This window comes from Penicillium subrubescens (assembly GCF_028828155.1).
Source record: "Penicillium subrubescens strain IBT 31985 chromosome Unknown utg000006l_segment0_segment0, whole genome shotgun sequence".
In the NCBI taxonomy this organism is placed as follows: domain Eukaryota; kingdom Fungi; phylum Ascomycota; class Eurotiomycetes; order Eurotiales; family Aspergillaceae; genus Penicillium; species Penicillium subrubescens.
The window spans coordinates 715,821-729,036 of NW_026643156.1; the positions used below are offsets into that span (position 1 = coordinate 715,821).

The 13,216-nt window shown below is 48.4% G+C and overlaps 5 protein-coding genes across 5 annotated transcripts; all 5 read right to left on the reverse strand.

The window, feature by feature from the left end:
- Positions 1-659: 659 nt before the first annotated feature.
- On the reverse strand, positions 660-3,163 carry N7473_008816 (uncharacterized protein; the record flags this gene model as incomplete). Its single annotated transcript, XM_057154756.1, has 2 exons — positions 2,679-3,163; positions 660-2,609 (listed from the first exon to the last, which is right to left on the reverse strand). Exons 1-2 carry the CDS (start codon positions 3,075-3,077, stop codon positions 660-662), a joined length of 2,349 nt encoding a protein of 782 aa, XP_057005886.1. The 5' UTR covers positions 3,078-3,163.
- A 1,634-nt stretch (positions 3,164-4,797) lies between these two features.
- On the reverse strand, positions 4,798-5,310 carry N7473_008817 (DUF1993 domain-containing protein; the record flags this gene model as incomplete). Its single annotated transcript, XM_057154757.1, has 1 exon — positions 4,798-5,310. The coding sequence occupies one exon, from the start codon at positions 5,308-5,310 to the stop codon at positions 4,798-4,800; it is 513 nt and encodes a 170-aa protein (XP_057005887.1).
- A 978-nt stretch (positions 5,311-6,288) lies between these two features.
- On the reverse strand, positions 6,289-7,138 carry N7473_008818 (uncharacterized protein; the record flags this gene model as incomplete). Its single annotated transcript, XM_057154758.1, has 3 exons — positions 6,289-6,604; positions 6,702-6,934; positions 7,001-7,138. The coding sequence occupies 3 exons, from the start codon at positions 7,136-7,138 to the stop codon at positions 6,289-6,291; spliced, it is 687 nt and encodes a 228-aa protein (XP_057005888.1).
- A 1,736-nt stretch (positions 7,139-8,874) lies between these two features.
- On the reverse strand, positions 8,875-9,381 carry N7473_008819 (uncharacterized protein; the record flags this gene model as incomplete). The annotated part of the gene is made up of 1 exon (XM_057154759.1): positions 8,875-9,381. The coding sequence occupies one exon, from the start codon at positions 9,379-9,381 to the stop codon at positions 8,875-8,877; it is 507 nt and encodes a 168-aa protein (XP_057005889.1).
- A 734-nt stretch (positions 9,382-10,115) lies between these two features.
- N7473_008820 (MFS transporter) lies at positions 10,116-11,513 on the reverse strand (the record flags this gene model as incomplete). Its single annotated transcript, XM_057154760.1, has 1 exon — positions 10,116-11,513. The coding sequence occupies one exon, from the start codon at positions 11,511-11,513 to the stop codon at positions 10,116-10,118; it is 1,398 nt and encodes a 465-aa protein (XP_057005890.1).
- Between the last annotated feature and the right edge of the window lie 1,703 nt (positions 11,514-13,216).

Genomic DNA, 13,216 nt, shown 5'->3' on the forward strand with positions numbered 1-13,216 from the left:
AAGATCTGCTTCAAGGAATGACCAGTCGCAAGATTTTGGTGCCACGGGCTCATCCTCAGGGTCATGATATGGAGTCAGATAGTCGGATTGGAGTGCGTCGACGGCAGAACAGCGTCTCTCTGGATCAAATTGGAGTAATTTGTCAAGTAAGTTGATAGCTAGGTATGCTAGTCAGTAATTACTGGTCAGACTATCGGTGTTGCTCTTCAATGTTGGAACCGAAGAATTGGCACGGCGGAGGCTTCATCATGCACAGACCACGAGTGCAGGAGAGCTTGTCAGTCTGAGTCATTACGATTCCCACAGCCCGGAAACACGGGTTCCGAAAGACTCTGGTTCGTTACATACCTGTGCGAAATGTGGTTAGTATGTGGTCTTCATACGGATGATCATTTACCCTCACCTTGTTGTGGTCTCGAAAATACCACACCATCAAGTGGCTTCGTACGAATCGCGCCATATTGAACGGGGGTATGTAACCGAGAAAGAGTTGGTATATGTCAACTCATAAGTTAATCTATGCTTCCGTCATGACTGTCACGTTCCAAGTAACGCTCACCGTACAGATTAGGCCTTGTATATAGAGCCACACCGCAGAATTGTGGTTATGAGCACATACGGGTTCTGTCAAGATAATAGAACCGTAGCGATATATCGTCTTAATCCGCATTCTTGTAGACCATAATCTCATCATACGGAGTTTCTATGGCCGGATGGACCGTCATGTTATGTGGCAGCTTCACGCATGGCTCCGCGAAGATGCCGCCATTCGATAATTCACCAACGTCGTAACCGGAGAACAGTGCGGGCAGGGACGTGCCGGATCCCTGCGAATCTCGTTCCGGGGAGAGCATAGGCATATCAGACAGCGTGGCGGTTTGAGGGCCCGGTCCGAAAGAGAGACGATTGCAGATACTGTTGCAGACAGCCCACGCCCGTTGGGCCGGGACGCTGATCGACCCCAAGCCGTGCAGCCACTCCAGCCCCTTCTCAAGGTGCAACGTGATGAGCGAGGCCCCGTCCGTACGGAACCGCGCACGGAACTCCATCTCAATCAGCAGCACGGTGACTGACTGCATGAGATAATGGAGTACACACCACCATGGTGAGACTTGAATGAGCCAGAGGGCATCCGGTCTATCGGGCAAAAGATCCAGTAACTGGCACGCAGAGTCGATGCAGATTCTGGCAATCCGTTGCTGACTCAGGGCCGACGCTTCGTTGGGCGCACGTTGTCGCTCCGACCGACAGAGCGACGGTCTACTGAGGGTAATGCGCAAGCTGTAGAACCGGAACGCCAAACTCCATCGCTGGCGCTCAAAATCGGTGGATGCATGGTGGGTTTTGAATTGGAAAATGGACGGCACACTACTCAGCCACTCATCCGTTTCCTTCACCAAATCCATGATCGCGGCGCTGATGGTGTGCCACGGCCGTCGAGCGAATTCGGGGCTGTAGAGTGAGTCAATGGCGCGCCGCATGATCAAGGTCAGGTCGACAAAGTAGAAGAAGTAGAAAGAGTCGCTGGGCGGGATGTCCATCGCGATGTGCAGCGAGTTGGGCCCGAGGATCGGGTGCCTCAAGCCCGGCGAATCCAAGGCAGCGGAAATGACTCGCCGCTCGGAAATCAACCCTTTCATATAGTGTGCACGGGCACTAAAGCTTGTGAGTAATCGCAAGGCCACCGGCTCGCGGAATCTCTCTTCACTGAAAGGAATGGGCAGTGGTGTGGTGCTGAAGTTGTCTGGTGTGCTCGTGGGCCTGCCTGTCATAATTGATAGAGTGTTTTCGACGGTGTAGAGGGACCACCACACACGGTATCTTATCTCTTTAGAGATGTCTGACGTCTCCTTGCTCTCACTGCGTAGATTGATCCCCAAAGCGATGGCCGACCGAATTGCAACGCCGCAGGCCTTCCAAGACCGGTTTATATGACCTATGGCCATCAGGAAAAATGCCGTCAGACCTTCGACTTGGACCTGCTGAAGGTTTGGGTGTTCCAGGAGCTGGTTTTCGCTGAAGCTCAGCTTCCGGGCCCTGGTGAAGCAAGTCATCGGAGTGTCGGCCTCGGACGCCCATGGCTTTGAGACTAACTGCGCAAACTTAGCGCCCAATGCAAACACCAGATTCATAATTGTGAGCCACCGTTTGTTTGGTGACAAATCAGATCGTGTGTAATACATTTCATACTGCTGCATGAAGGGAATTTTGGCTATGATGGGAAAAGAGGGATGAACACTGAAGAAATAGCAATCCAGCAGTTTATCGGCGACTTGACGCGGGGGTCGGCCGTGAGGGTCAATGCTCGCATCGAGAACCAGCTCTTCATCATCAAGGAAATAACAGACGGATGTCAAGGACTGAGGCTTATTCGATCCTTCGGTGTCGAGAAAGGGCGTGTCTTTGTCCAGAGCCTGATATAGCTCATTAATCCACGACATCTCCGACGGCCCGCCCATGTATCCGATTGCCTGCAACCCTTTGTCCTTATGGAAATCTTCCTCAATATACTCAATACCGAAGGAGCGGGTATGAACGAGGGTGGAGCCAGGGGTGGAATCATGGGTCGTATCGTCAGAGTGCGGATCGTCTGGATCAAGGCCAGAATACTTTTTCATACTCAAAGATTAGCGACCGGCCATTAGAGGATTAGAGCATCAGGAAAAGATGCAACGTACTTGGGCCCTTGTCCTGGCGATGAGATCTCGGTCTCGGCTCTCCGCACGTGGTTGTATCTCTTTCAGAAGCCAATTGTAAGCTTGAACCTGTTTCTCCAGGTCCTGTAGCCGTTTCTCTATCGTCTCTCTCTTTCCCTTGGCGTAGGCGCAGAATGATCCCAAGTTGGTGCACCGGTTGCACGGCTGATGTCCATTGCATTTCGCCTTCTGCTGTCTACACTCGACACAAGCTCGTTTGACGCGTCGATTGCCGTAGGACTGAAGCTGGGACACTCTTGGAATGGCAATCTTGGGGCGGGACGCAGACATCGAGCACTCTGAGGGATTCAAACGCAGTCCTGGTCGAGTATCTGAATGTATTATTCCCGGTGAAAAATACTCTGGCTGCGAATCAGGCATCTCGGAGCTGGTCGGCGGTAGGAACGACTCGAAAGGTCGCAATCTTACCAGCAGGTCGAACGCGACTGTCTGATCGCACGGCAGCCGAGACAGACGTGGCGGAAAGGAGAGTTGAGATTGTCCCGTTTTTGGGGTGGAGGGGGTCCTCGGTCTATCTATAAACATAAGATAAAAGGAAAGGTGGAGCATATGTAGGTGGTGACGCAATAATTTGAAAGTTCCCTAAATGGACGCATTTGAAGGCGGAATGCATCGGTCAGCCCCGATTGGGCGGGATTACCTTCCGGATCGCCGAGGCCAAGATTTCCCGTCTCGATTCAGTCGATTTACTCACGATAGGCTCTCCTCTCTCTATGAGACGCATCTAATGGACCCCTTTACCGATGGGCTTTGGTCATCCATCTTTCACCCTGCTCGGTCACCTTGCTCGGTCACATTCAACATATGTTCTTCGAAATCTCACTTTGATTATTGTCATAGTACTGGCAAGGCTTGTTGACTCATGCGGTGCTTAGGTTAGAGGCTCTTTCAAGCAACACCACTGTTCCTGGATAATGTGCGCGAGTTCTCACCAAGCCGACGACTTCGAAACAACTGCGGTTCCGCTCTTACCCTCCGTCCCTTTCCATTTGCACACAAAGCCTAACATTGCTCGGTCGCATGCCACGTGTGCTCTTCGAACTCTCACTGTACTTCTCGAATCACGAAGGATGAGGGTGGGCCATTGCTTATGGTAGAGGAGTAGTGTGCATTGCAAACGCGACTCGCAACTCCCCAAGGCACGCTGATGAGGTGATCAATGAAGTTTTACTGGCAAGGCTTGTTGAATCATGCGGTGTTGAGTTTAGGGACACTTTCAAGCCACACCATATCTATGCGAGAGCGTACCTCCATCCATACCTGCACGGGCCCCTGCCGCCACAGCTCCTTACCATTCCCCCGGCATCTGACTCGGTGCTTTTAAGAGTGTCCCAATCTGTCGCTTCGTCCGGCTCCACTGAAGGGAAATGTGGGAATTGTTTGCTCCTGCTCACAAGTTGTTGGCCGAATCTTGGCCGGTTCCCCGTGTTTCTTGTCAGTACAGATTCTCTGTGGTTCCGACAGTCTTTTCTATGTTCGATTTGTCACGATACCTCCAAGTGCATTGACCGAAGCACCAAGGAGACCATGGGATCAGAGAATACCGCCTCGCAATGACTGGTCGCAGGTCACGGATGTCGGATACGAGGGTTGATCTGTCTGGGAAATGGTCCATATTTGACCATCATGAGCTATTTCTGTGGATTCTTGTTCCCCTCGTACACTGCTGACATCGCTGTCAGTGAAGTCAACTAACAACATGCCTCTTCTTCCATCGCGACTCAGACTCTGGCTCCTATAAGTTGCTTGATGGTTTGACCAATGATCTTTATTGACGATGATAGTAATCCGCGACTGGCCAAGCATAAGCAGCATCAAGCTAAGTCGATCTCGAAGGGAGCCAAGGCATGTTTAATTGTTGGCTCTCTTGATCCCATGTCAATAACAATGATAGGTCATGCCTGATTTTCGATCATGATCAATCCAGTTATGGGGGAATTCAGCAACCCGTTTTTGCTTTGTTCACTCAGTGTATTATTATTATACCATCCTATTACACGAATCTCAAATTTGTACTTTTAGCCATACTGAATAACGACTTAGAATCCATTCATTTTACCCCACTTAACAATCATAAAAATCAAGCATTAAAATACTTCAAATAATCCATCTTCCCAATCGGCACCCCCTTACTCCTCAAAATCGCATACGCAATATTCAAATGAAAGAAGAAATTCGGCAGGCCAAACCGATTGGCATACGACTGCCCTGTAAACGTAACCTCATACGGTCCCAACTTGGTCTGAAACTCAGTGTGATCCTTCCCTTCAAAGAGCTTTGGGTCAACAGCCTTGATCACATCGATGGTCCGGTTGATACGCGCGTAGAGCTCCTCAAAGGTAGTCTCGTTGTCTTCCATGGAGACGACTTCGATGCCGGCGAGGCGGGAGACAGAGCCCTTAGCAGTGTTGCTGGCGGATTGGATTTGGAAGCTTAGGGGCTTCATGTCTTCGTAGAGACGGGCGTTGACGAAGTCAGAGAGGGGTATGTTGTTTTGTTTGGCGTAGTCCTCGGCGTTTTTGAGGATGAGGGTGAGGGTTTCCAGGCCCTTGATGAAGGTGGGGACTGTGTAGTTGTAGACGGGGGAGGTCATTTTGTCGGTCAATTATAAATCTCGACGATTGAGATTGTGGTTTATGTAGCAATAGAGTTGTAATTGTGACGAGATCCTTGATTGAGGTAGTTGATGATGCTGGTACCTTGACCTTACTTATATTCATGCGTACCCCACTTGAGCCCCGCCATGAATACGAGCCCATGGCCAGTCAACGCTTACCAATCAATGGCGATTTCCAAGCAGATTATCTACCCTCTTTCTAGACCGCACTTTTTGGCATTGAGGGAATGTCAGCGCATATGCATACACTAAGAATCGAAATCAGTTTTACCACTTACACAGAGATTCTTTCTCGAAACCCTCGTTCGAAACACGCTATGCCTATTACAGTTACTCTACCCCTGACCCCTCTTCTCGGCAGTATTTCAGTACAGCCATAAGTATGACCACAAAAATAGCTACTGTATTGGGCTTGTATGGCTTTCGGAGCTTCTGGAATGTTGATCCTGCAAACAAGGCAAACAAAAGGGGAATCTGACAGCCGTGAGCGGTCTGTACAGTATTCGTCCAATAAACAGGCTTGTAACGATGATTCAATCTGTATTGCGAAAGTTGCTCCTGAGGCATCCTGTTGTCAGCCTCAGGCTTACATAATTACAATACGTCCGGGCTGGAATGCTCATTTGCTGTCACCTTGGCACATTTGTGTTGTTTGTTTGGGTTGTCAATTTGACATTGGACGTTGTTTGCACTATTTAAGCAGTTGAAATTCAACAATCCTATTCAAATATTTCATGGCACATTTGCATAACAAGTCCTGTCAAACCCCCCCCCCCCCCCCCCCCCCCCCAAAAAGACTCATCTCAACCTAGAATGGAAAACCCTAAGAAACTAGCAATGTTCCATTTCAATCATAAACGCATCAGCTTAACCTTCGAAGGTTGGCATCAAACCCGCCCTGTTGCTTCTCGCAAGACAACGCAACCCCAGTGCCACTGCTAAAACACATCCACACTAGACAGTATCATTGGTCAACTTGATAGTACCGGTCTCCTGCTTTGTTGCTTCGTGGGTGTCACCGCGAAGCAGTGTCTGAGCTTCAGCCTCGTCATCCGTGTAAAGCCCAGGGGTGTTGTCAAAGGAGTTGGCGCCTCTCTCCGAGATCTCTCTCGACCATCTAGCATTTGATCCCATAAGTGCTGAGGCAGATCGATCGCACGATGGGCACTGGACATAAGTAGTACCCCAAGATCGCCAGCACTGTGCCTTGGATAGCTGCGCCAGGTAGCGACGGTAGATGGAGATGAAGAAAGTGTATGCATATGACAGCCTATTGAGGGGAAATGGCATCAACCGTCAGTATGAAACATTCGAAGAAAAATTACAAAGCAAATTGAGATACAGCAATACGTAGAGAATCTACTCACCACATAATAAGACACGACAGATTCGTGTAGATGTGGGGGATCCCCAGGGCATAGGTCGCCCTCCAATGATTAACCTCTTTTACAGCCAAAATCACAATTCCTGCGATCCAGACACCAACAAAGAGGATGAGGAGGGACAGGTCACCCAGAATCTCATATACCGGATACTGTTGCGTCGTAGCCTTGCGGCGGTTGAACAGGAAGAGCAGGGACGCACACATGGAAATAATCAACTATATCGCTAGTGTCAGTTGAGATTCTTCAGTCCAAACAAACTTATCATAAGAAATAGTAAGTACCCAGGTAAGTTGCAAGATTGTCTCGGCGCTGCCATGCTTGTCAATAACGGCCGCAATCGCGCACGGCAACGAAAACCCAGCAATCAAAAACTGTGTCTTGCGAACACTCGACAGAGCGTAATTTGCAGATGGATTCATCTTCGAATGGGTGGGAAATTTTGTTCTAGAGTTGTAGAGTTGACTCTTTGGATACTGGATTTCAGGTGTTTAAAGGTGTTCCAGATGTTTGTTTGCATTGGCTTCGGCCCCAAGGCAGCCTTGCGCACTGCCTCATCACTTTAATTCTGCTGCCTTGCAAATTGCCAGCCTTGCGCACTGCCTCATCACTTTAATTCTGCTGCCTTACAAATTGCCAGCCAGATGCCGACTGTCGCATTGTTTAAGAAATATCCGCATACGAAGGATCCAGCACCCTTCCCTCAACATGCCGCCGCGGTTGAAAGCCCACGCGAGCAGGAGAAATTTGGAGATGTTTAAACTAGATTGATGACATGTTCATGAGAAATGATTTCACCCTTTTAAGATCTCCCTTCACATGTTCCCCTTTGCTCACTGAGTATAGTACTTGACCATATCCCAGATTGATTGTCTGGATCTATGAGTCACCTTGCATTTGATATATGCGGGTCATTGGTTACTATGGACTCTCCATCCACAGACCTACCTATGTAAGCCCTAGAGGCACCCGGTGAGCATACTCACAACCTTAGGATGCCACCGAATCTCCAGGGGGGCACTTGGACAGGTAGGGTCCGGACCTTTACTACAAACTACAAGATCACTATATTCTTGACAGTACCCACAGCACTGCTGGCACAGGAAGCGAAGAGAGAAGGGAGACTGAGTCAATTGGTCTACCTAGAACAGGAAGACGAAGACGACTAGAAGAAGAAGAAGCAGACAGGACAGGAAGAAGGCCTATAAAGGGCTAAAGCACAAAGGGAACGAACAGGCCTGGACCTGCCAGGAAATCCCCGGCCTGCTCTATGCAGGGACAAAGAAGACGACAAACCCTGCAAACCCTCGAGGTCAAAGGGATCGAGTCATCAATTCTACTTATGGCTGAGACATATGTACAATCACTAATTTTTGCCTTGAGACAGCTCCTTGGTTTGCCACTGACGCCAAAGAAACTATTGTCTCAATATTTCAATCGACGTCACGATCATGTGTCTCTCCCGACCCATAATGCCCTTTCGATAATCGAAGCAATGGATGAGGAGTGGAGAACATTTTCCTAGGCAGGAGTCCTTGCCGCATGAGGCTACTAAATTCCACAGTCTGGGCCCGTCGATGCATCGCTTTCGCTTCTTCATACTTCCCTTGCTTGAAGAGGGCATCACCAAGGTCACTGATACTGCCGAGTGTGTCAGGATGCTCGCGTCCAAGTACCCTCTCTTGTGCTCCTAACGCCTGTCGATGCATCGCTTCCGTCTCTTCATAAGCACCCTGACCACTTAAAAATAATCCACAATTAGATAAAAGGGTAGCAGTATTCAATTGATTTTCACCCTCTATGTCAGACATAGAATTCAGTACACTTTTGGCATAGGCAAGGAGCGACCGACATTGTGTCCAGCTTTCGTACGCGCCATCTGGAAATACCCGTGCCATAATTCCCCGTGATTTGGTCTGCCAGCTGATGAGCTACTGATGCATCTCTAGCCACGATCGGACTGACAATTTCATAAGTTTGTCATATCAAACAGCCGCTTGTTGTTCTCTCGTTGAACCAGAGAATAGTTGAGCAATAGTGTCAAGGCATCGTGAAAGTCCAGGATGTCTTGATCGTTGTCACGACCCAGATCTTCGGGGATTCCCTGCCGATCGAACATACTCATCAACGCCAGGAGATCTGCCGCCGCAGGCTGTACCTAGCGGATCTGCTTAAACGATATCTGCCAAGTGGTGATCACCGCGTACTGACTGCTGTAATCGCGCCGGAGGTCTGTAGAATCTTGATTCTGGAGAAGCTTTGTCTGCCTTGATTCGCTTTCATGGAAAAGATGAAGATATGTGGAGACACTAAGGAGGGGCAGTCGATTGATAATATACGCCGCAGCCTGTGTGATGGCTAGTGGGATATACTCTACTGCCTGGACTAACGCTATCTCGTGCTCGTCGGATTCTCCGGGGTTTCCAGATTGGGAGGGTGAAATCCTTGCGCGTAGAAGGGCGAGTGACTCTTCCTCATTCATCGGCTGAACCTCGATCACATCACTATCACTCCCCACCAAATTCCGCGCCGCAAGACTATTTCGGGACGTGACTAGGATTGATCCATACTCGGCCTGGGGCAAGAGTGTTGCTAGTAGCTCTCGTCCATTTGATTTATTGGCATGAAAAAAGACACCATTGTCATCCGCATTATCGAGCACCATTAGCTAGCGTCTATTTCGTGTATCACGCAGCCACTGGTACACGAGCTGGAGAATGTTCGCCTGCGGATCATCCCGTCCTGGTACTTACCCAGGCTGTAGCCGTGATTTTTTTTCAACTTATAATAGTGCCTTGGCTTCTAGGCAAGCATAATCGGACCCTTGTCCTTGTCGGGCCGAAATAGTCGAAAACTCCACAAAATGGCAAAATGGAGAGCAGTAGAAATACTTCGTGCCCAATCTGCGGCGTTATTATATAGGGAATAAATTTGGGATGGGCTGCCATGGGGACTCTGAGCAAAGTAAAGATTACCGCTAAACCCTTTACATACAGTGGATTAGTGTGCGTCGTTATCATCGTATTTCTTGTTAATCAGTCAAAAATTGCGTAATACCTCATTAGAAAGGTTGGCGATGCGTTCAACAGCATGTCAACCCTGTTGGGAGGACCTGGTGAGGTTCTAAGTTCACTTAGCCATGTACATATGAAGATATATATATAGTTAGTGGTACGCTATATATCGTTTCGATAGTTTGGTTCTAAACCACAACCCACTAGGCTGAGTACTGATTCGTATTTTGGTCTAGTTGGGAAATTAACTTCGACGAGAGGACAGCGTAAATGAGTTACACACACGCGCGGCTGTATATGATACATGAGATTTACTTTTTGCTTCATTCATTGTTTAGTTTTCTAAAGTGAGTTGCAAGACGGAAAAGCCTACCGTCTTAGACCATCAGGGTTCAGAAACGGTGACGCCCTCATCCTCTGACCCTGCAAGCTTGCTCAAATCTGGGCCGCCCATGAAGAGCAAGATCGGGATACCCGATAGCATAGCCATTAAACCCAACGCCCAACTCATCATGCCCCAGCCAGCTTCCTGTCGCATAAAGCCAGCAAAATAGGGTCCGACAAGACTGCCGGCAGAGAATCCCATGTTCGTCAAGCCGAAAGCCAGGGCCGTAGCTCCACCCGAACCAAAAGCACCAGGTCTTTGTTTTTCCTTTTCCTCCACGACATTGAAAACCTCCACATCGAGAGGGGGTACTGTCACAGACAGACAGAGGCCAACGCCACTAAGAAGAACGCATAGCACGATCTTGTCATGCATAGAGTTGTTCCTCACAAGTTGAAAAAGGACGAATAGGGGTGCCATGATGAAGAATGCCCCGGCGGTAATATAACGAGCAGTCTGTGGGTACTTGTCGATGATATACCCAGTCAGCGGATCGAAGGCATGCGCCACAATGAGTGGAATAAAGATCAGACCCTGGCCACTTTGCTTCCACTGGAATGTCCCTTGCACAAATAGCGGGAGGACACTATCAAAGGAGGATATAAATAGTGCAACGACGAAGTTACCCCAGAGGGCTACCATAAGACGCGAAGAGCTTGTAAGGATGCCCATACGCTCGTAAAAATCTTCGGCAGGTGAGTCTGTTGTAACACCCGATTCATCCTGCGCTGGCACGAGTGGCCTCCTCTCTGGCGCAAGCCATTGAACCGCATCCTTCCTCTCAATCAACATAAATCGCATGAGAACATCCAACCCAATCAATGCAAAGGCAAGGGCGAAGACATAGTAATACCCGCACTTCTCATAAAGAACACCTCCGAGGAGTGGTCCAGTAAGTATTCCAATACTAGTAGCCATCGACATATATCCCATAGCTTGGCCAAGACCATCTCGACCAACGGCATCAGCCATCAGTGAATTTCCAACAACCCAAACAACTGCACCCGCGGCTCCCTGTAATAACCGTCCAGCGATCCAAAGCCCAATGCTTGATCCGATACATAGCAAAGCTGTTGCTGCCGCCAGGGCAGTCAGACCAAACAGGTAAGGCCATTTTCGTGATCCGGCTCGATCGGTGATATACCCGACAATCGGTGAGAAAGCGAGCATAGATACGGAAAATAGAGAGAGGAGAATTGATGTCCATGCTTGTATCTTTTCTGGGGGGATGCCAACGCGTTCTCTCAACGCGGTTGGCGTGACTGGCACGATTAGACCGTACATGAAGATATCTGTGGTGGAGGCGAAGGAGACGGCGAGGGTGATGAACCATTTGGAAGACCTAAGTTCCAAGAACCTAGGTCGTGTGGCCTGGTCTGATGATTTGAATAATCCCATCGCTGAGGGGCGTTCAATGACCACGGAATTCTGTTGTGAATGCTTTGAGGGGATGTGTGTGGAGGGTACAAAGGGAGCAAAATTGGATGAGAAGAGCGGGAGCTACGGTATATTAATAGGATGATATCTGCTCAATTTGATGATAACTAGTTTATTGATGTAAGCGTTCGATCATTTATTGGCCGCCGATATTCACCGCCTGATCCACTCCAGCTTTGCGCTACGCCACGTCGAGTGCCCGACACAAACCGCCCTATGTACAGCGGGAAATAGGGATCATCTCGCCACTATATTTTGATGAAGTGCATTTACCGCTTTCCCTTACCGCCCGGGTAGCCGGGCCACTATCCTCCTGCATCAGTATCACACCGACTAAACTCCAGAATGCCTTGCTGCAGGCTTATCGCTGACAGACTGGTGGCCTTTCTAGAAGCCTGATTTACTAGTGCTATCTATGCGAAAGTGGCTTTTTTTTGGGTTACACTGCTGCGATCACGATGGCGCAGCCGAGGCTCGGCGGAGTATGAAAATGTGAGGATATTTATGAATTACTATACTACCCGATTCTACACTATAGTTACCACCCGAATCCGATTAATCATCAATATCAATCTATTCCTTTTTGATTTACATACTAAAATGGGGCGTTCTCTTATTGATTTAAGCCCTTATGAGGATGAAATCGTCGAGCTTTTTAACCTGTAGGAAACTACTAAGGGTATCTATATAGAAATCGCCCGGCGCTATTCGATTAATATCTCCTACCATACACTTACACCCGTCGCCTATAGGATTAGGGGCTTCGCCGATTACCCCCCACTACAGCTAATAATTAGGCCCTTTGCGACTGTATTCGATTCCTTGTGCATAATAATCTCTCTGATAAAGAGATCCTACTAATCCTCTAATACGTATAAGGGTTTTAAAATCGCCCCTATTACGCTAAAGCGACTACGGTAGTAGCTTAGTCTTCGTCTACGTATTAACGATCCTAAGGCCTACGCTCTATAGTCGTAGTAGATTAGAGAGGTAATTTAGTAGGAGATTTCGGATAGAAAAATCGAAGGGTCTAGGAGAGGCCTTCTATATACTTATCTTCGCTAATAAGGCTATATTTTTCCTTACAATCGGGTCTTCTCTATCTACCGTAATAATCGCCTTAATACCCTTCGCCGCTAAACGCTTAATCTCTATGTTATGATATACCCTAGCATGAGGCTATTCCCAAGTGTTGGTGCCTCAGGCTTCTCGGAACTGATAAGCCGGCAGGCTTTCTGTAGAGGTTCGCTGGGGCTTCGGCATCAGTACGTGTACGAACTCCTGCAGGGAACACCCTTGACAGAGGTTACACAAGCCTCGTGTTTCACCCCGCTCCTATTTCCCTACCAAGGATACATCTCCTTCCTGTTTGAGCGATAAGACTGTATATAAATTGACCTATATCAAAGAGGTTTTACGATCCTTAAGAAATAGTCTTTGTCAGCATATAGTAGGGGGTATATCGGCCCCTGAACGACCTGATCTCTTATATCTCCAAATAAAGCCTGAAGACTGTGCTTAAGTACGCCTTTTTGGCCTAATGGAAATATGACCCGCTTTTCTGGCCGACAGTCTTTGACTATCTCACACTATTGACTTAGCCCTATTTCACTACCTAATTAACAGACCTCTATCCTAACTTATAGAGTATATCCTTACAATTT